General features: G+C 38.7%; 2 protein-coding genes across 6 annotated transcripts in view; both read right to left on the bottom strand.

The window, feature by feature from the left end:
- The window catches only part of exoc3l4 (exocyst complex component 3-like 4), a 34,810-nt gene extending 23,228 nt beyond the window's left edge, over nt 1–11,582 (bottom strand). For both annotated transcript variants that reach the window (XR_014871090.1, XM_085142750.1), the window contains exons 1-6: nt 10,998–11,582; nt 9,885–10,170; nt 7,070–7,180; nt 5,753–5,977; nt 2,599–3,217; nt 227–344 (exon numbers count right to left, since the gene is read on the bottom strand). Coding sequence is in view for 1 of the 2 variants with exons in the window: in XM_085142750.1 (XP_084998876.1) it covers nt 227–344; nt 2,599–3,217; nt 5,753–5,977; nt 7,070–7,180; nt 9,885–10,149 (1,338 nt within the window). In the remaining variant the exon portion in view is untranslated. The remainder of the gene's footprint in view (nt 1–226; nt 345–2,598; nt 3,218–5,752; nt 5,978–7,069; nt 7,181–9,884; nt 10,171–10,997) is intronic.
- A 2,682-nt stretch (nt 11,583–14,264) lies between these two features.
- The window catches only part of LOC146496668 (tumor necrosis factor alpha-induced protein 2-like), a 53,627-nt gene continuing 46,312 nt past the window's right edge, over nt 14,265–21,579 (bottom strand). For all 4 annotated transcript variants that reach the window (XM_085142748.1, XM_085142746.1, XM_085142744.1 and 1 more), the window contains one exon: nt 14,265–21,099. In XM_085142748.1, the coding sequence (XP_084998874.1) occupies nt 20,913–21,099 (187 nt within the window). In that variant the 3' untranslated portion in view covers nt 14,265–20,912. The remainder of the gene's footprint in view (nt 21,100–21,579) is intronic.

Genomic DNA, 21,579 nt, shown 5'->3' with positions numbered 1-21,579 from the left:
TAGCAGATCTTTTAACGTGACATTATTCTTAAAGTGAGGCATAATAAAGACATATAGTAGTGAAGTGTGTGCTTCATAATATCTCAATGGTCTTTTGATTCAACTCATTCTCATAATTACACAAAGAATAACAATATGAAAGACTAAAATTTCATCTGTGGAAGAAATTCCAACAAGAAACACATTTAAAACTCTGTATGTTGTGAGCTCAGTGTGAGCGCCTCACCTGCATTCTCCTGCAGTACTTCTCTTTCACTTGTTTCAGGAAGTTCTCCTCAAGCTGCAGATCAGTGCTTTCATCTTGGATGTCTGGCTGCAGAGACAGACTTCCCATGATCCTCTCACTGTTGGAGTGAAACAAGATGCAGTTCACTACATTTTGTTACTATGATCGGCCAAAATACATTTTCCTACCTGTGATGTTGTATGAAGGAAACTGAAAATAAAATGTTTAAAAAAATCTCAAATAAAATCCAATTAAATACATACAGTAGTCCTTTGCACACTGTAATACAATATTAAATGAGTGTATTTGCTTTATGAACACCATGTTACATTATGGTCTGTGCGCGATATGCTTTATGAAGAGGATCCTATTTTACATAATCTGTGAAAAATGTGGTCGTGACCTGATTTTATTTTTCCCATTTTGGCCTCGAGAGTGTTGTGCTTCTTTTTATCATATCAGCTGTTTATTTTTGGTCTCCCAAATGTTGTTCTGAGCACAGTTTTTTATGTTTCCCATGCCCTGATTCAACAAATAATGTCAGCACTGCCTACCTCACTCACGCTCACTGTGGAGCTGCAGTCCTGCTTTTGTGTTGGGTATTATTAAAACGGCTGTCTGCACCATGTGTGAACACATTTTTATGTGGACAGTGAAGATGTGATTTTAGGTGCGTTTCCCCTGTAAATCTGAGATGATAAAAAGCTGCAGGAGGACATGCAGACATACTTTTCCCTTTTATAATGTTTGCATAACACATCAAGCCTTCAAAGAATCCGACTGAGGAGTTTATTGCATATCATCTGTCTCTCGTTCCTCCCTGATAAAGTATGTTTTCCAAAATGCAGAATACATGTTCTGTATTCTGTGTATATTCCAAAAAACACCTGACTTCACTTATTCTCTTCACCACACTAACGTAATGATGGGAGATTCATAAAAAACTATAAAGAATAGCCTAAATCACAGCAGCAGAGGCAGAGTTACTGAAATATGGAGACTTGTAGAGCTGAGCTTTCCTGACCTTCACTGCCCAACAAACACCCACAGCTTTCAGATGCAACACCACAAGTTTTTCACAGTTTTCTAGGTTTCAAACCTGAGGAAACACAATGCTGGTGATTTTTTTTACTGGCTGCAATCATGAAATAAAAAAGCATGTTAATATGTAACATATTTTTAAAAAAAGCTCTTTTCACTTGTGGTAGTATGGGTTGTGCACTTACTGGATATGTCACGGTCCTGGGTCGATGACCCAGTGTTTTGTATTTTGAATTATTATATAGTCTTTTGAATTCATTAGTTATCATTTCTAGTCTATTGGTTTCAGTGCTATTTAGAGTTCTTAGTCAAGTCAGGTTATGTCATGCCGTGCCATGAACTCTCAGTTTAGGTCAGTCATCCTAGTTTGAGTTTACATTTTTTTTTCAGTTTTCAGTTTGTTTTGCAAATAAAAGCTGCTGCCTTTAAGTTAAAAATACCATCTGAGAGTCCTGTGTTTGGGTCCAATCACTGCCTGCCACACAGAGAACCATGACAGGAAATGTGCCCATCATCTGACCACTTTTGCTGCTTGTCCTTTTTCAACAACAGATCTAGAGCTTTATTGAAACAATGACTTTAAGGTTTTTTTTTATTTAATAATAAAAAGAAAACATAGTTTTAAATAACTCTATATAGCATTATTATCACTTTGGCCTATCAATTGGCCTTAAAGGAGAGGTCAGAGGTCAAATGTGACATGATATTTAAAATCTTTATACATTTTCTATATTTGACAATACATATACATGTAAGATCATAGTTTTTACATTTTAAGGCTCTTTGTCAATTTTCCACCAATAGTTGACTTTGAAGGTAGATGTACAGCCAAATTTTAATGGATCGTTAACATGGTCGCAGTAAGTAAGTAAGTACAGTAAAAATGACACACAAATGCTACCAAAATAAAATCTTGGCAGAGTACAGTCTGTCAACAGTGCAATGTGTGACTGGCTAAAATGATGCACAATGACTGTTTATAGGTTACTCAATTTTGTAGCTGCTTTCAACAAACTATGTTTGCAAGGCTAATGACAAATGTCATGTTAGACAAAGACGACTGAACGCTTTTAAAGCTGTACAGCATCAGTTAGAAATTACGTTACAAAACTACATTACAATAAGTAACTACATGCCAGTTTTTGTGATCACACCACAATAAATAGTAAATACTGTTTAACATCATTCTAAAAAGTGAAATATAATGCACAAGAGTTCATTTCATTTTTGTCTCCATCTATTTATATACTGTTTTGGCTGAATAGGAAATTCCTTTGAGAGGTGTCCTTGAGGAAAAACAACAACCCTATTTGAACAATCTACTCACTCACCTCTTGTACTTGTTGATGATCCAGTCCAGCAGACCATAGAAATCCTTCAGCTCCGTCACCTGCTGCTCCAGCTTCTTCAGGTGCTGTGCAACGACTCTGTTATAACCTCTCACATAGGTGCTGAAGACTTTAAAACTGGGTGGGTAGGACCACCGCAGTTCCTGCTTCACATTCTCCAAGTCCTCCACAATGACTTTACCCAACAGACCCAAGTGAACAGCTAACCAGGCGGAGTTCTGCTCTACTCTGTCCAAGTGAACACTCTGCACCTTCACCTGCACACCCGCACTAACCGATTCCCTCCAAGCATCCATCCAGCTGTCTTTCAGGCCTCCTGGTTCTCTTGCTCTCTTCTCTTCCTCCTGGATGACCCGGGCCATTTGGAGCAGCAGCTTCTTGTTTTTGTCGGAGAGAGGGTTGGAGTTGCACACTATGTCGCTGACCTTTTCCCTCATTGTTCCATAGAGGAGGTTGAGATCTTTTTCCCTCGTGGCCAGCTCCATAGCTGAGCCATCGGAGCACGACTCTGGCTGCTGCTGAAACTCCTGCCGCAGGGCGAGCAGGTTCAGGTGAGCCTCCTCCAGCTCCCCCGTCTCTATCAGTTTGTTGATCTCCATCACTGTGAGCAAGCAGAAGTAATCGTATCACCAAGGGCTTAACAGAGCTGTAATCAGTTATGTCTCATTATGAAACCACAATGGTAGAAATCAGGGTGTAGTGCTGCTCCAGTCAACATAAACGCAGCAAAAAAGCCAAACTTCAGTAGACTTATTGCAGCTCATTCAGAAACAGTAAATCCAGAACAATTCATCACATCAGGTGTCACATCGTTACACTGGCTTGATGCTGCTTGATGTCAAAGAATTTAATTTTAGATTTATGGTATAATCCTTGTAAAATAGGATTACTGCTCATTTTTACTGGATATCATAGTTAAACAGCAAAAGTTAATAAAGTAAAAGCTCAGTAACATCAAAGATCTTTAATTTTACCCTAACTAAAACCTAACTGCAGCTTTTATGGAGATGGTGAGTTGGAACTGGTCTCCTGCTATAGGCTAGCAAAGAAGGCTGTTGCAAATTGCAATTTCAGCTGCTGGTACAGTATCCTGGTACACATGCATACCAATGAAATTAAATAATGTTGAAATATCTGAATTAATTTTAAATGTCTAAAGTCTTTTTTCTTAAATTGGAGGCAATGTGTTTTAGAATAAGTAATAATTTTATTATATATTTAGAGAATTAATATATTAAGTGTTTTGTTTATATACTGAAGTCATTTTTAGGTAGTAGTCAGTTATGCTATCTACAGTAAGCTATGTTTACTAACTAAATATGCCATTACCATAGCTACGCTGTGCTTTGGAGGTAATCATTGATTCTACACGTTTGATGTGAAAAATTATGACTTGAAGGTTCTTCATGAGATTAATGGGTTTTAAGGTTACTGAGAAATTATAAAAATTATATAATTCAAAGAAATGTCTTTGTCTCTTGTGCCCCTTGCTTCATTTTTCTCTCTTTCCGTTACTTCTTTTCTCTTTGTTTCTTTAAATGATGTCTTTCTCGTCTCTATCTCTCTGTTACCCTATCACCTTGCCTTTTGTGGTTGTGCTTAAGGCTCTTCGCCCTTATGTTGCTTTGCTTTGTGTTATATTGCTTCTTTGTTTTGATTTTTATATGACTCTGTTCTTGTTGTAGAAGTCTGATAGACTACAGCATGCCATAGGTATTAAAGATACTGCACTGCAGTCGACTGAATCATATCTAATAGACTCCAGTTTGTCCAGTTTGGCTAATTATGGAGTTCCACAGGGTTCTGTGCTGGGACTCAATCTGTTTACTTTATACATCGTTCCCAGGCAGTATTGTTAAAATATCATTTTCACTCCTACGCAGATGATACCTAACTTTATCTATCCATGAAATCAGATAACACATACCAGATAGTTAAACTGTAGGAGGTTATTAAAGTCATAAAGGCCTGGATAAATCTCAAAGGTGCTGATAGATAAAGTTAACTTTTTCTTTGAGTCCAGGAACTTGTGTCAGAGTGGCACTTGAGGTGGATCAAGTAGTTGGTTGATGGTGGGGAACAGCAGTCCAGGATGACTTTGGTGTTGGCAAATTAGAGTATTAGTACAGTAACAGTAATAGTGAGTCCTGGCTTGACAGACAGCTGCTTTATAAGACCTTACATGATCTTTATTACACTGCAAAATCTCCAGTGTTAAATTGACATATGTATCCACTCTTTTTTAGTGTTACATGAACACTTTTGACAGTGTTATATTTCTATCAGTAACCTAGTCAGTCTTAAAGACTGAAACAATGACTAACATTAGCAGTGCTGTTTTTCTAACACTGAAATATTACCAGCATTTTCAGTTATTTTTCAGTGATAGAAAATTAGCACTGCTCAGTGTTAGTCACTGTTAATCTTTAACGCTGACTAGGTTGCTGTTAGAAATATAACACTGTCAAAAGTGTTAATTGAACACTGAAAAGTGTTCATTTAACACTTTTGTGGACACATATAGATACTTTCTAGTTTCAATTTAACACTGCGGATTTTGCAGTGTAGCCTCTAGGTGGACAGTAGGACCGGATCTTTTGTCGAGCCTTTCAAGCCGATGGCCAGTGGTAGGGAACAGCATTTCATAGTGAACCATGGGGCAGGGCAGGTAAAAGAGAGCATCCTGGTTTTCAGGGAAGCAAGGAAGTTGATGTTGCTTTTGTTACAGCATTATAATAGTTAACAAGCTTGTCGATCATTTCCATACAGTCCCTAAATAAGAAAGAGACTTTAATTCTCTTAAATCCATCAACTTATTCTGCCACCATCACTGTTTTTTAACAGCTAAACCAGTGTCCCATTTATGAGACTGGATTTGAAACTGTGTCTACAGATAAACTGAACCTCTGTTATTTACATGACAAAGAAAGCTCTTATCATTGGCTCTGTCTGTTGCAAAAACAAACAGGAAAGAGACAGATCCAGACTACAGCGTGGCATGTATACACAGAAAACATGTTAGGGGACATTTGAGACACGGTGCTATTCTGCCTTCTACATGTTGTTACAGTCAAAAATGTGTTATATGAAGTCACAGTCAATTTAAACCAACGTGAACATGTAGTGGAGACTGTACCTGACAGTGGTGTGAGGGGGATACTTGGCAGTACGTAGCAATCTTCGATCTCTTCTCTACGAACCTCCTCCTCCTCTTTCTTTTCCATGTCTTCCTCCACTGAGGCCTCAGAGATGACCTTAGTGGAGACTTTATCAGTATCCTTCTTAGTAACCATTTTCAGACTCCGACGAATGGATGCTCCTCTTTTCATAAAGGAATTACTGAATTTGGAAATACCAGGATCTAAAAAAGAAAAGTTTGATGAGTTCAGGGTGTTTTGTTATCCTCCCTTTTCTACAGGCATAGTTTTAAACTCCGCAGCAAAAAGCCGTAAGTTTATGTGCTCCACTATAATGACAAGTTGCAAATGTGCAGATTTTAGGCACTTTGATTTGCTCTTTCACATAGACATATATTATTACCTTTGTATGGACTATAATACTCATTTTTGGGAAAGAGAGCAGTGTGTTTACACCTTTCAGTAAAGACTCATATTTACATATCTAAAGTATAAGGCGCTTACCAGTTCAACTTAGAAGGGTCTGGGTGAAAACCCAGGGGAACTTTGAGCAACAGATAAATTCTAAAGATAACTATTGCTTCACTCACCTCACATGACATCAAGTTGCTGTTTTCCATTGAGGAAAACTTGTATATCTGGTATTCTACTTGGCATAGCTGTCCTTCAATCAAGTATTCTTTGTTTGTACTTTTCTGTTTTTATTCCTTGTTCTTTGTATTAGTATTTTTGCACCAACAAGGTGATTACCAAAGATGTACTGGCTGAAACTGTGACATATTGTGAGTGTGTCCTTGTGAGTGTGTCCTTGTGAGTGTGTCCTTTTTTTGCTTGTTTGCAAGGAAGTAATCTTGAATACGAAAGTTGATGAGGGAGGTTTTTAAACACTTGACAGTTGGACTTTTTATACTAGTCGTCTGTGCATGTATGATGTATGTTAGATGTTAAACATGCTGGTCAACCAGCAAATAAAATTCTGAATCCAAAGTGTTACACATGAATTTAATAATGCAGTTAATACCAAATGCTTTATTCCCATCATTTTGTGGGCTCGTCACTAAGATCAAGTAGTATTTGTACTTGTTTTTTATTTTATTTTATTTATTTATTTTGCTTTAAAAGAAATCAGTTTGCCAGGAAAATGAGGGGCCAGAATAATCAGTCATATATGTTAATGTTACACAGAACTCTGATCTTTCTAGAGTAGATTATTAGTAGTAAATTTGTAAATACTAAAAAAATATAGGTAGAAGTTTAATATTTTAATATTGCCAGTATGTAGCAACATTGATCTAGTATTAAAGTTAACATTTTACCTGTCTTTGATCGTGTCAGTGGTTTGGAAATACGAAAAGAAGCATCTGCCTCATCATCTTCTTTTTTCTGGTTGTTCTTCAGAGGGGTGGCCGGAGAGCCGGCGCTCAGACCTGACAGAGAGGTAAGAAGAGCACATCAGTAGCAGCAGAAGTTTCTCATAAACTGACTCTGGAGTCCTTAGTTTAATAAAACAAAGAAATTTCTCTTTGTGGTGTCACAGGGATATAAACTAAAGGTTATATCCATTTATGTGGGTGTTTGTATGTGCATGGCTTTGGCAATGCTATTATGCAATCTGAAGAATGCAAAAAACTGTAAGCTGTGTTAGAAATAAAAGTTCAGAGTGCTAGCGCCTAAAAGCTGCCTCCTAATGAGTTTCATCATTAGGAGCCAGCCTGACCTGATTTCTGATGAGATAATGATTTACAAATAATCACATAACTTGTGCCAAATGTTTTGGGATGGTTGTTCTGTTGCATGACCTGACTTCAGCCAAGCTTTAACTGTCAGGCAGATGGGCTCAGATTACACAGAAGTTCAATGACTGCAAGGTGCCCGGATCATGTGGCTGCAAAACAAGCCCAAATTATCACCCCTCATTCACAAGTGAGAGTTGGTATGAGGTGATTGCACTGACTTGCTGTGTGTGGTTTTTTCCAAATGTGGTCTTGTGCATTGTGACAAAACATCTTTTTTGCAGTTTCTCTGAGAATTGCACGGTCAGACCTGAATTTGCACACACACCTGGACGCTCCAGGACTACACGCCCCCCTGTGAAAACTCTCTTATCTACACAAATAATCTCTTTGAATGTTTAATCAGTTATTAATGTTAATTCTTCTCTTTCCAAAATGAAGCTTGGACAAACTGCACATCAGCAGCAGCTTTAAAACAAGCTTTTAGTTCACTTTAAAAATAGATGAAAAGGAGGCTTGATGCTCCTCTGAACTCCTGACCTTTGCTAACAGTGAAACATGACAACATGGATCTAAATGAGGCCCGATTCTGCCTCGTCAACAGAAAATTTCCAAGAGGGTGTTAATCGCCATGAAAAGAAAGGCAACTCCTTTCCTGTGAAACAATGAATTGCTTTTGTCAAATTTCCCAAATTATCTACATTCAAACAGCTTCCTACTAATTAGTTGATTTGATGGCCAGGACAGGACTTTATTTCTAAAGTCTCACGTGTACAAACAATCAGAAATCACCACAGTGAAGTAAAATTAGACATTTATTCACAGAGAAAATCACAAGCAAATTCCACGTGTTGCAGGATGAAATTATTATTACCTGAGGGGAAGGATAACTGTAACCATGGCTCAAATTGAGGTAACTTGGAGCTGTGGACAGACCTGTACAGACCTGTAGAGGGGTTTCTTCCACCCTCTTGCACAGACTGAAAAGTTCAGCAGTAACACAAACTTTGATATTCCATAACAAACGGAAGTGGGCAATAGCTAAATATGTTTTATCCACAAATGCAGAAAATAACTGAAAACTTGGGATTTTGCTCATTTTATTAATTATATTTGTATTATTATTATTGTCAGGAAAGGGAGCAGTGTGTTGACATCTTACAGCAAAGCCTCATGTTTCTAAAGTGTGACCTGTTTAAAGTGTCCTCAGGCTAAAGTCAGGAGAACTTTGAGCAAAGCATGAATTCCAAAGGTAATTATTGCCTCACTCACGACACATGACATCAGCATGCTGTTTTCCATTTCTGAAAGCTTGTGTTGTTTGTATTCTACTGAGCATAGCTGCGCTTTAATCAATTATTCTTTGATTGTACTCTTCTGGAGGTAAACTATAGTGTAGTATATTCATTGTTGAATTGTGATGTTTTTGGTTTATATGCTAAACGACATTTCACACACATCTAATCAGATAAAAGTAATTTATCTACCTGATACTGAGCCAGACTTTCTTAAAGTGCATCCAGGAAGTATTCACAGTGCTTCACTTCCACATCTTGCCATGTTACAGCCTGATTACAAAATGGACTCATTCATTTTTCAACTCAAAATTCTACACATAATGCCGCCAATGCAGTAAATGAATATCTAGAAAGAAAACACTATCAGTCATGTACTGATCCCACACTTGTGTGGGACCATGTTGACAAAGAGCAGAAAAAAAGGCCACCAACATCCAGAGAGGAGCTCTGAATATCAAGAAACCTGGAGAACTCTTCCTGAAGGCTACTTAAAGAAATTACAAAACAAACTTTGGCTAAGAGAGTTCAGGCCAAGCTGAAGAATAAAAGGTGGCCATGCCATAACAAATACTGATTTTCATGCTCATTAGAATTGATATAAAATATAAATACAAATACCAGCCTCACATACCATATTTTCATATTTTTTGCACAAATTTCAATAAATCTAAAAATATAGACTTTTGCACAGTAATGTATGGTCCTGCAGTCCTTCTTTGAGCAAGAAAACATTTGTTTGACATTTGCTAAGATACTTTGATCAAACTGATATATTTGCGTTGTGGCCATTTCTGCCCTTTTCCCAGACAACTGCTCCTTCCACCTTTGCATACTCTCTTTAAAATAGCACCCACATCTGAGGGGAATGACTTCACACGATCTTTCTCCTGGGCGCTCATGGGAAAAAATGTAAACAAGCATTAATTAATTAGAGCTAGGACATAACATTATTCATGTTTTGTGAGAGGACCTTTTTAAGAGAGATAGCGAGGTGTAAATTATCTGTAAGATCCTCTTGGCTCTTCTTTTGACCTTGAGATTCCACTTGTCTGCAAAACCTGCTTCACAGCAGATTTTATTACAGCCACAAGGGTACTCACTGGGTGATGGAGGCGGTGGTGAAGCCGCAGAATCGGACTCATTTGTAGGTGTATCTGATTTGGACGTGACCTTTGATCCCTTGGCAGATGACAGAGGACTCTTCTGTGTTGCATGCTGGATGCTCTTTCTAAACGATCGCAGCCTGCCCAACTTTGTGCCGCCATCGGTCGACAACTTCTCATCGCTCTTGATGGACCCGTTGCTCTTGAAGGACGCTCTGTCCTCACTGGGGTTCTCGGCTGACTTTTCCATCATTTGCGACATCTCATTTCATTTACTACCCAACTGCGAGTAAAAAATGTAAAAGAAAAGTTGTAAGGACAAAATGTCTCTCTGTGCCGTGCCTTTGCTCTACAAGTGAGCATGCGTGTGAGTGTTTAATCATTGTGACTGCTGAGAAAGTAAATGGGTAGAGGAATTTTGTTGACTAATAACAGATGAGCCAGCAGTTTTCATAAGCACCCAAAAGACACTGCAGATTAAAATTAAAACTGCTGTATCTGCAGGTACAGGCTGAACTAAAGAAATTCCCCTGTCTCTCTCTGGCTGTGTTTAAAAAAACAACAACAACAAAAAACTAAAACCAAGGAGAGGCGTATTAAAGAAATATTAAAGAAGTCAGTCAATGAACTGACTTCTTTAAGTCTGGACCAATGTACAGAAAATGACATCCAAAAATGTCATTTGGATATTTGCAGAGTCATGAGATAAAGAAAAAAACTAAAAACAATCACTTTTTATTCAAGACATTATAATAATAATAATTCTAACTATGTGTTACATGATCATGACTTGAAATGTCTTCATAATTTACTAGAAATGACTGCAGTGACTAAAATTCTATAACTTCCGATGTGGATTAAGAAGCAGAGGTCAAACCTCCAACAACTCTTTTACTATATGTGCATATAGATACCAAAAATATGCTACTTGCTGAATGCATTCACAGTATATATATATATATATATATATATATATATATATATATATATATATATATATATATATATATATATATATAGTGATTTTATTTTATTACATTATATTATTTTATATTATAAAGGTTTGCTACTAACAATGACCGAATGAGGGGGAAAGAAAAGTCAACTTACCTCTGGGCGATTCCTCGGTTAATAAAACTTCCGCTTCACTCTTTATAGCTTATTCGGTGCTTTCGCTTTCTTAAATTTGCATCGCTGGCATGAAGGCAGACAGGAAATTTTTACCGTCAGCTGTGTCTTTGTAGGAGAAAGTTTTCAAAAAGCCGGCGGTAACAGCAGAAGGTGAAGCAGGCGAACTAGCTTCTCTGGGCACAAGGACAAGCCAGAGATCACCTTCCAGTGAGCAGGTTTACGGACTGAAACACACACACAGAGACCTGTTGTTAATGATTAAACGGACATTTAGTCAGTGGGAGTGTCGGTCGCAGCACAAGCTGAAACCACTGACCGACATTTTTTTTTACTTTTCCCAACACCCTGATCCGTTTACAGGAAGATTTCCCCCGAACACACACAAAAATCCTACAGCCGCGTTGCCCCCATCAGCTCATGTTTCAAGGTTAAGAGTTTAAACCTTGTAGTGGTGCAACAAGCGCTCATTCTGTACGTAAGAGTGCAGCAACGAAAAAGACTCAGAATTTAAATTGTACTTCATTTAACATTAAACACGTTCGGCAATTCTTTAATCCTGCCCGTCAGCTTTACTTACTCAGGACCCAAACTGACGCATCATTAAATATTTCTCTTGCATAACCTTTGGCTGTGTTCAGGGGCGAATCTAGATACGAAGCTTTAGAGGGCCTCAGCCCCCAGCCACAATGCCAGGGTTAGTGCTCTAAAATTAATATTAATGGAATACACGTCTTTCAAATGTAGTCAGCTCTTTCCACATTTGCAATTTCAGTAGAATGTCAACTTCAAAAACAGCTTAAATAGCTGATGACATATTGCAGTGTCTAAAAATAATTCATAATAAATAATCACAGATTTAAATATAATAAACAGCTCTAAGGTGGAAACTTTAGTCTCAATCATTTTGACCAGAGTTTTCCAAAGTAAAGAACAACTTGTGAGGAGAGGACAGCATTTTTTTCAATCTTTTAAACACATGGAGGTCAACCAAATCATTAAGCACTTAAAGTACCATTATTCAATAAACAAAGTGGAAAATCTCACTGCCAAGAAGCAAAATGGTAAGAGAGTTTTTTTTTTTAAATTCATACAAACCCTCCCTTCATTCTGCAGATTCAGCACAGAGCATCATCATCTATCCTAAATCCAAGAGTGGGGAGCAGATTTGTAGTCTGTGACACCAATGCAGTTTCAGCTATCTTGTTTAGGCCATGTATACAGCGATTTGAATCCCATCAAACACTACTATTCATATTAACTAGTACGTTCTTAAGAAAAACCACGGATATTTTTAAGTATGCTGCTGGAAAGCACACAGTATCCATGAAATGCATGTCAACTTATTTGGTAAAACATTTCCGGCTAACCTCACCGTCTGCCCATTTACTCACCTGATTCTTCCTGCTCTTCTACAATCGCTCTGCCCTCTCTCTCCATCCTCCTCACGCCTTCATTCCACTGATAATAGCACAAACACTGCATTCAACTACAAAAAGCATAATACTATAATCTGATGATCATTATTGATCAGTCAGGGATCCATTTTTGATATCAGTATAAAACAGCTTAGTTATGTAAAATTATCATGAACTGTGGCCAAAACAGAAGCTACAGCTGTACATGTCTCACCTGTTTCTTTCTCTCCCTCTGTGTCCTCCTCACCCAAGAGTTAAAGGTAACAGTGAAACAGAATTTACAAACTAATAAAAGGCACAAATTGATCCATACCAATTTCTAGCAGTATTCAAACTGAATACAGGCTGCTGCTGGATATCGACAGGTAACATCCTTTTAACTTACTGTCACCTGGAACTGGAGCTGTGCTGTTAATAAACACTGAAACCCAATTTAAACGAAATAGGAATAGAAATCTTTAACAAACTGAAACAATAAAGTAGCTCTTTTTCTGGCAACTGCCAATATGCCAGCCAAATATTACTATAGTTACTTTTAGGGGTGCTGTGATTAAATGGATTTTTTTTTTTAATGGGACCACTAAAAAGGGTCTGAGCTCATCTATGGCTGTGTTGCATTGGGTGCTTAAAAATGATATGCAACAATAGGTATCATAACATCGTATCATATCCTGTCGGTGGCGCTGTCACTTGGTGTTCGCTCGCTCGCTCTGTGGTATAGTATCGCTTCCTGTTCCTGCTCAAACACAGTGGTGTTTCTGAGTAGCTTATTTGCTTAGCAGTTTAATTAACAACTTTTAAATACATTATTTTTTCACAGTATAATCTTCACGTGCTTCATCCGAAGCACACTTTCTGTGTACTCACTACCTAATTTATAGTATTCACTCACTGTCTCTGTACTGTTTCGCTAGCTTAGCTCGTAGCCGACCCGTTAGCACCATGGCTACTTCACCTGTCCCTTCTGCACTTTCTTGCTCATTGTGTCAGATGTTTAGTTACTCCTCGGCCTCCTTTAGCAGTAATGATATCTGTAACAAATGTAGCATATTTGCAGCTCTGGAGGCCAGGATTACTGAATTGGAGACTCGGCTTTGCACCCTGCTCTCACCCTTAGCTAGCCAGGCCCCTGTAGCTGGTGCAGCCGAAGATAGCGTAGGCCCCGCTAGCTGTTCCCCGGCAGACCCCAAGCAGCTGGGGAAAGGCTGGGTAACGGTGAGGAGGAAGCGTAGTCCTAAACAGAAGCCCCAGGTACACCACCAACCCGTTCATGTGTCTAACCGTTTTTCCCCACTCGGTGACACACCCGCCGGGGGTCAAACTCTGGTAATTGGTGACTCTGTTCTCAGACATGTGAAGCTAGAGACACCGGCAACCATAGTCAATTGTCTTCCAGGGGCCAGAGCAGGCGACATTGAAGGAAATTTAAAACTGCTGGCTAAGGGTAAACGTAAATTCAATAAAATCATAATTCACGTCGGCAGTAATGACACCCGGTTACGCCAATCGGAGGTCACTAAAATCAATATTGAATCGGTGTGTAACTTTGCCAAAACAATGTCGGACTCTGTAGTTTTCTCTGGTCCCCTCCCCAATCAGACCAGGAGTGACATGTTTAGCCGCATGTTCTCCTTAAATTGCTGGCTGTCTGAGTGGTGTCCCAGAAACGATGTGGGCTTCATAGATAATTGGCAAACCTTCTGGAGGAAACCTGGTCTTGTTAGGAGAGATGGCATCCATCCCACTTTGGATGGAGCAGCTCTCATTTCTAGAAATATCGATAAATTTATTAAACCCCTCAAAACATGACTATCCAGAGTTGGGACCAGGAAGCAGAGTTGCAGTCTTACACGCCTCTCTGCAGCTTCTCTCCTCCTGCTACCCCCCCAAAAACCCATCTCCATAGAGACTGTGTCTGCTTCCAAAAAGACAAAAAACAAACAACTTAAACAATCACAAAGAAAGAACAATACAGTATCCACATCTGAACCAAAGAGTAAAACAGTGAAATGTGGATTATTAAATATTAGGTCTCTCTCCTCCAAGTCTCTGTTAGTACATGACTTAATAATTGATCAACAAATTGATTTACTCTGCCTTACAGAAACCTGGTTGCAGCAGGATGATTATGTTAGTTTAAATGAATCAACACCCCCGAGTCATTCTAACTACCAGAAATCTCGAAGCACAGGTCGAGGGGGCGGTGTGGCAGCAATTTTTCACACCAGTCTATTAATTAATGATAGACCAAGACAGACTTTTAATTCATTTGAAAGCCTGATGCTTAGCATTGTCCACCCCAGCTGTGAAACTCAGAAACCAGTCTTACTTGTTATCATCTATCGTCCACCTGGGCCTTACACAGAGTTTCTGTCTGATTTCTCAGACTTTATATCTAATTTAGTTCTGAGCTCAGATAAAATAATTATTGTGGGTGATTTTAACATCCATGTAGATGCTAAAAATGACAGCCTCAACATGGCATTTAATCTGTTGTTAGACTCAATTGGTTTCTCTCAAAATGTAAAAGAACCCACCCACCACTTTAATCACACTCTAGATCTTGTTTTAACATATGGCATAGAAACTGAACATTTAACAGTGTTTCCTGAAAACCCTCTCCTGTCTGATCATTTCTTGATAACATTTACATTTACAATAATTGATTACGCAGCAGTGGAGAGTGGACTTTATCAAAGTAGATGTCTTTCTGAAAGCGCTGTAACTAAGTTTAAGAATATAATCCAGCCACTGTTATCATCGTCAATGCCCTGTACCAACACAGAGCAGAGCAGCTATCTGAACGCTACCCCAACAGAGGTCGATTATCTTGTTAATAATTTCACCTCCTCACTACGTACGACTCTGGATACTGTAGCTCCAGTGAAAACTAAGGTCTCTAATCAGAAGTACCTGACCCCGTGGTATAATTCTCAAACACGTACCCTAAAGCAGATGACTCGTAATCTGGAGAGGAAATGGCGTGTCACAAATTTAGAGGATCATCATTTAGCCTGGAGAAATAGTTTGTTGCTTTATAAGAAAGCCCTCCGCGAAGCCAGAACAGCTTACTACTCATCACTGATTGAAGAAAATAAGAACAACCCCAGGTTTCTCTTCAGCACTGTAGCCAGGCTGACAAAAAGTCAGAGCTCTGTTGAGCCAACCATCCCTTTAACGTTAACTAGTGATGACTTCATGAACTTCTTCACAAATAAAATTTTTATCATTAGAGAAAAAATTACCAATAATCATCCCACAGATGTAATATTATCTACAGCTACTCTTAGTTCCATTGATGTTAAGTTAGACTCTTTTTTTCCAATCGATCTTTCTGAGTTAACTTCAATAATTACTTCCTCCAAACCATCAACGTGTCTTTTAGACCCCATTCCTACAAAACTGCTCAAAGAAGTCCTGCCATTGATTAATTCTTCGATCTTATATATGATCAACCTATCTCTAATAATCGGCTATGTACCACAGGCCTTCAAGGTGGCTGCAGTTAAACCTTTACTCAAAAAGCCATCTCTAGACCCAGCAGTCTTAGCTAATTATAGGCCAATCTCCAACCTTCCTTTCATATCAAAAATCCTTGAAAGAGTAGTTGTCAAACAGCTAACAGATCATCTGCAGAGGAATGGTTTATTTGAAGAGTTTCAGTCAGGTTTCAGAGTTCATCACAGCACAGAAACAGCTTTATTGAAGGTTACAAATGATCTTCTTATGGCCTCTGACAGTGGACTCATCTCTGTGCTTGTCCTTCTTGACCTTAGTGCAGCATTCGATACTGTTGACCATAATATTCTATTAGAGCGATTAGAACATGCTGTAGGTATTACAGGTATTGCACTGCAGTGGTTTGTATCATATCTATCTAATAGACTCCAATTTGTGCATGTAAATGGAGAGTCCTCTTCACACACTGAGGTTAATTATGGAGTTCCACAGGGTTCGGTGCTAGGACCAATTCTGTTTACATTATACATGCTTCCCCTAGGCAGCATCATTAGAAGACATAGCATACATTTTCACTGCTATGCAGATGACACCCAGCTCTATCTGTCCATGAAGCCAGATAACACTCACCAATTAGTTAAACTGCAGGAATGTCTTAAAGACATAAAGACTTGGATGGCCACTAACTTTCTGCTTCTTAACTCAGATAAAACTGAGGTCATTGTACTCGGCGCTGAAAAGCTTAGAAATATGGTATCTAACCAGATTCTTACTCTGGATGGCATTACCTTGGCCTCCAGTAACACTGTGAGGAACCTTGGAGTCATTTTTGACCAGGATATGTCCTTCAACGCACATATTAAACAAATATGTAAGACTGCGTTCTTCCATTTGCGCAACATCTCTAAAATTAGAAATATCCTGTCTCAGAGTGACGCTGAAAAACTAGTTCATGCATTTATTACTTCCAGGCTGGACTACTGCAATTCATTATTATCAGGATGTCCAAAAAACTCACTGAAAAGCCTTCAGTTAATCCAAAATGCTGCAGCAAGAGTACTGACAGGGACTAGAAGGAGAGAGCATATTTCTCCTGTTTTGGCTTCCCTTCATTGGCTTCCTGTTAAATCCAGAATTGAATTCAAAATCCTGCTCCTCACATACAAGGTCTTAAATAATCAGGCCCCATCTTATCTTAATGACCTTGTAGTACCATATCACCCTATTAGAGCACTTCGCTCCCGCTCTGCAGGCCTACTTGTTGTTCCTAGAGTATTTAAAAGTAGAATGGGAGGGAGAGCCTTCAGTTTTCAGGCCCCTCTTCTGTGGAACCAGCTTCCAGTTTGGATTCAGGAGACAGACACTATCTCTACTTTTAAGATTAGGCTTAAAACCTTCCTTTTTGCTAAAGCATATAGTTAGGGCTGGACCAGGTGACCCTGAATCCTCCCTTAGTTATGCTGCAATAGATGTAGGCTGCCGGGGGATTCCCATGATGCATTGAGTTTTTCCTTTCCAGTCACCTTTCTCACTCACTATGTATTAACAGACCTCTCTGTATTGAATCGTATCTGTTATTAATCTCTGTCTCTCTTCCACAGCATGTCTTTATCCTGTCTTCCTTCTCTCACCCCAACCGGTCGCAGCAGATGGCCGCCCCTCCCTGAGCCTGGTTCTGCCGGAGGTTTCTTCCTGTTAAAAGGGAGTTTTTCCTTCCCACTGTTGCCAAAGTGCTTGCTCATAGGGGTCATATGATTGTTGGGCTTTTCTCTGTATCTATGAAGCGCCTTGAGGCGACATTTGTTGTGATTTGGCGCTATATAAATAAAATTGAATTGAATTGAATTGAACAGATAGAAAAACTCCTGCAACAGATGAGTTGTACTTTTCCCCTCTCTATTACCTTCTTAAAGATGTACAGAAGGAAAACTGCCTGTACAATATTTAACAATGGGAGACGTTAGAGAAAATATCTGACTCAGGCTGGTTACCACTTATATACTGGGGAGGCAGGTAAATGTAAACAAGTTGTAATAAAACCAAATCCGACATGATATCAGGACATTTATGTCCACTAGAGGGGGTTGTGTGCTGTATTTGTTTCAGCCCAAACACTGCTGGTGCATACCTATTTGAGTAAAAAAAAAAAAGTTGAATATTTGAGCTTTATTTTTTTTCCAAGGGCTGTTTTTATGCACATCGTTACAGATATTCGCTTCAGGAAAAGAAGACATTTGAAATCAAAATAAGTGACTAAGTGTGAGTGGAGTAGGGTTAAAAAAAAAAGTGAATCAATTGCTTAGTGGATATAGTGGCATTTTATTGGTATTACCATATATGCATTTCAGTAAAGCAATGTTTAAATCTTCTTAGCTACAATCACAAAAACTGAAGAAAAAAAAAAACAGCTTAAGCCACTTATGCTAAATACAAACTAAATAAATAAATAATAATAATAATACACATTAAAATATTTTTACCTGCAAAATTAACTTACTTTGACGGCTATATGTCTGGTTTCCTTGAGATTGACATGTCATTGAAATATGTGAAATATGTCATTTTTCTTTTTCTGATGTCAAACAATAGTGTGTAAAACATCACAGGACAAAGGTAATATTTTTAAACAGTGTGTTTTGTTACTTTACTGTCAACACAATATTACCATTTATCTTCTGGTACATATACAAGAATAAAGAATTATTCAGTACTAACTTGCACAAACCAAGAAACATAAATTGCAGAAATTCTGACTTCTTTCAGTGGTCGTGTATTTTTTTTTTTTAAAAAGCATTACCTTATGTTGTAGTATTTTATTCTATTCTATTCTGTTCTATTCTTACAAAACTATTGGATAATATCAAAATGAAAGCCTCACTATTTACCCAAAGGTTAGAGTATTATTTATCCATTTTGTTACAACACATGGTTTCTGTGATTTCAGCAGTATCTAACACAGTAATAGGAAAATAGGAAACACTGAGCTGGCGCTGCACTTCCAGTAGATTTATTATTATCCAGGGTCATAAATGTCGCTGTGGTGTAAAGCACGTGTGTCTGAGTCCACCATGGCATAAAAACAACAGTACTTGTTGTATTATGATGAACGAATGTTTTAAATTTAAGCTAACTTGTGTTTAGTCAATTAATTTGTATTTTTTTAACCAAAGAAAGAACTTGCAAATATCGCTAAATGTTGCATAAGACTGTAAATGTCTTCTTTCGTGCTTAAATGCAAATTAAAGTGTAACACCATGCTTATGCTCTGTTTGACTCTTTGTAAAATTACAAAATGATTTGATTAAAAATAAATTACATATGAAGATGGTTAAGTTCACTCAAATTTACACTGTTTGTTTTAATGCAGGCTACATGTACTATACAGTTGATTATAAAGTATTTTCATGATTAGGTGAGGTCTGTTCCATAATTTTTCCATGACAGTTTAAGCAGACAAAAGATCTGGAGTTTATATTATTTCACTGGAATGTAGTCATGAGGTTTAAAGAGATGTTAATGCCAGTGAAAGAGGGTGTGATTAGACCCAAAAATCAAAATAAACCCATCTGAGACAGTAAAAACTTGACTAGAAACGGCCGAATCAACAATCTGATTTATTTATAAGAAGAATGAATGCTCCAACCAGCTCAGCAACACTGAAAGGTCTGAAAGACCAAAGAAAACTAAAGTGGATGTACTAATACATAAACAAGTCCACACGAAAAATTACTGTTAGATTTGTGAAATGTTGCGTGCCAGGCTATTCTGATGTCACCAATCAAAAGCATTTGGAACCAACGTGCATGTTGGGGTGGATGTTTGGGTCCAAAATGGGGCGGCTGTAGCTCAGGTGGCAGAGCAGGTCAGCCACTAATCAGAAGGTCGGTGGTTCGATCCCAGGCTGCCTCCTGGCTGCATACCAAATATCCTTGGGCAAGATACTAACCCCATGTTTGCCTACTGGTGGTGGTCGGTGGCGCCAGTGTCCGGCAACCTCGCCTCTGTCAGTGCACCCCAAGGCAGCTGTGGCTACAATGTAGCTGCCATCGCCTGTGTGTGAATGAGTGAATGTAGTGTGAAGTGCTATGGGGTCCTTAGGGACTAGAAAAGCGCTATACAAATGCAGGCCATTTACCATTTCCTCACCCCCATTTCTCTGTGTACAAAACTATGTTTACCTCCAAGTGAAGCAGAGCACGTGGTGACGATGTTTTAAGAGAGAAGCCTGCACCTCTAAGACAAGAATTTAGGAGAAAGTTTCACTGTAGAAAATGGAATAACAGTGTCTGAGGTCCAAGGAGGAAGTGTTTCCACATAAGTCATGATCTTTCAAAATAATGATTAATTAAATAGAAAGAAACACTTAGGCTGATACTCACTGTTGCTCAAGTCAACAAAAAGTTTGAAAAACACTAACAGACAACAAGAAAAAAAACGTGGAGAAATGTCCATGGCAGTCACTTTGTACATCTTTACAGACAGACTGAAAACACTAGAATTCACTCCATCTTATCTATCACACAATATAATGCACTCTGCAACCCAACTCTCAGTCAGTGATATTCTGAAACGCAAATGAAGGGCTCATCACTTCAACTTTGGAGAAAAACTAAATATTTTTACCCTGCACAAAAATCAAATGCAAAATTACCGTCACATTTGTGAAACGTGCATGCCAGCCTTTTTTGTTGTCACCACGGTGCATAATTTAGTCAATCAAAAGCATTCGGAACAAACATTCATATTTCCTCTGCCCCATTTATCTCTGTATGAAACTATGTTTACCTCCAAGTGAAGCAGACCACATGGTGACGATGTTTTAAGAGAGAGTCACAATACAACACAAAATGCAAAAATGCAGAGAGGAAAGACTGTCTCCTGCAATCTGGTCACATGTGGTCACACACAGTGTGATGTTTGTTATTAGCATAGTACCTGTAACATTAGAATCAGGCTTGTCCATGACAGCCACTTTGTACATCTTTACAGACAGACTGAAAGCACTAGAATTCAACTCATCTTATCCACAGCAAGATGAGATACATAAAGGATATGAACGGCTCATCACAACTTTGGAGAAAAACGTCTGGGTTTCAGCATTAGTATGGCATTCTTTCAGTATGTCCAGCACTGTGGTTTTGACAGTTTTCTTGTCGGCTTTGGAGAGGTTTGCTTTGAGTTTGAGCAGAGCCGAGACATGTTTTTCACTGTTGGGGACACAAAGAATAAAGGGTTAAATAAAGTGTATCATGTATTTCATGATTATGTTTATGATGATTGCCTGGGGACTCTGTTGTCCTACTGGGAGACTTCAATGTTCATGTGGGCAATGAAAATGAGACCTGGAGGGATGTGATTGGGAGGAATGGCGGTACCTCTGGATTGGCACACTGGGATGGTGGTTCCCATCTTTAAGAAAGGGGACCGGAGGGTGTGTTCCAACTATAGGGGGATCACACTCCTCAGCTTCCCTGGGAAGTCAATGGTAGGGTGCTGGAAAGGAGAGTCCGTCCATTCGTCAAACATCAGATACAGGAGGAACAATGCGGTTTCCGTCCTGATCGTGGAATGCAGGACCAGCTCTTTATCCTCTTAATGATACTTAAGGGTGAATGGGAATTTGCCCAACCAGTCTACATGTATTTTGTGGACTTGGAGAAGACATTCGACCGTGTCCCTCGGAGTGT

The sequence above is a fragment of the Neolamprologus multifasciatus genome, chromosome 19, assembly GCF_963576455.1.
Source record: "Neolamprologus multifasciatus chromosome 19, fNeoMul1.2, whole genome shotgun sequence".
NCBI lineage: Eukaryota > Metazoa > Chordata > Actinopteri > Cichliformes > Cichlidae > Neolamprologus > Neolamprologus multifasciatus.
The sequence above is the reverse complement of the archived record's forward strand: the minus strand, read 5'-3'. Positions and strand labels throughout refer to the sequence as shown.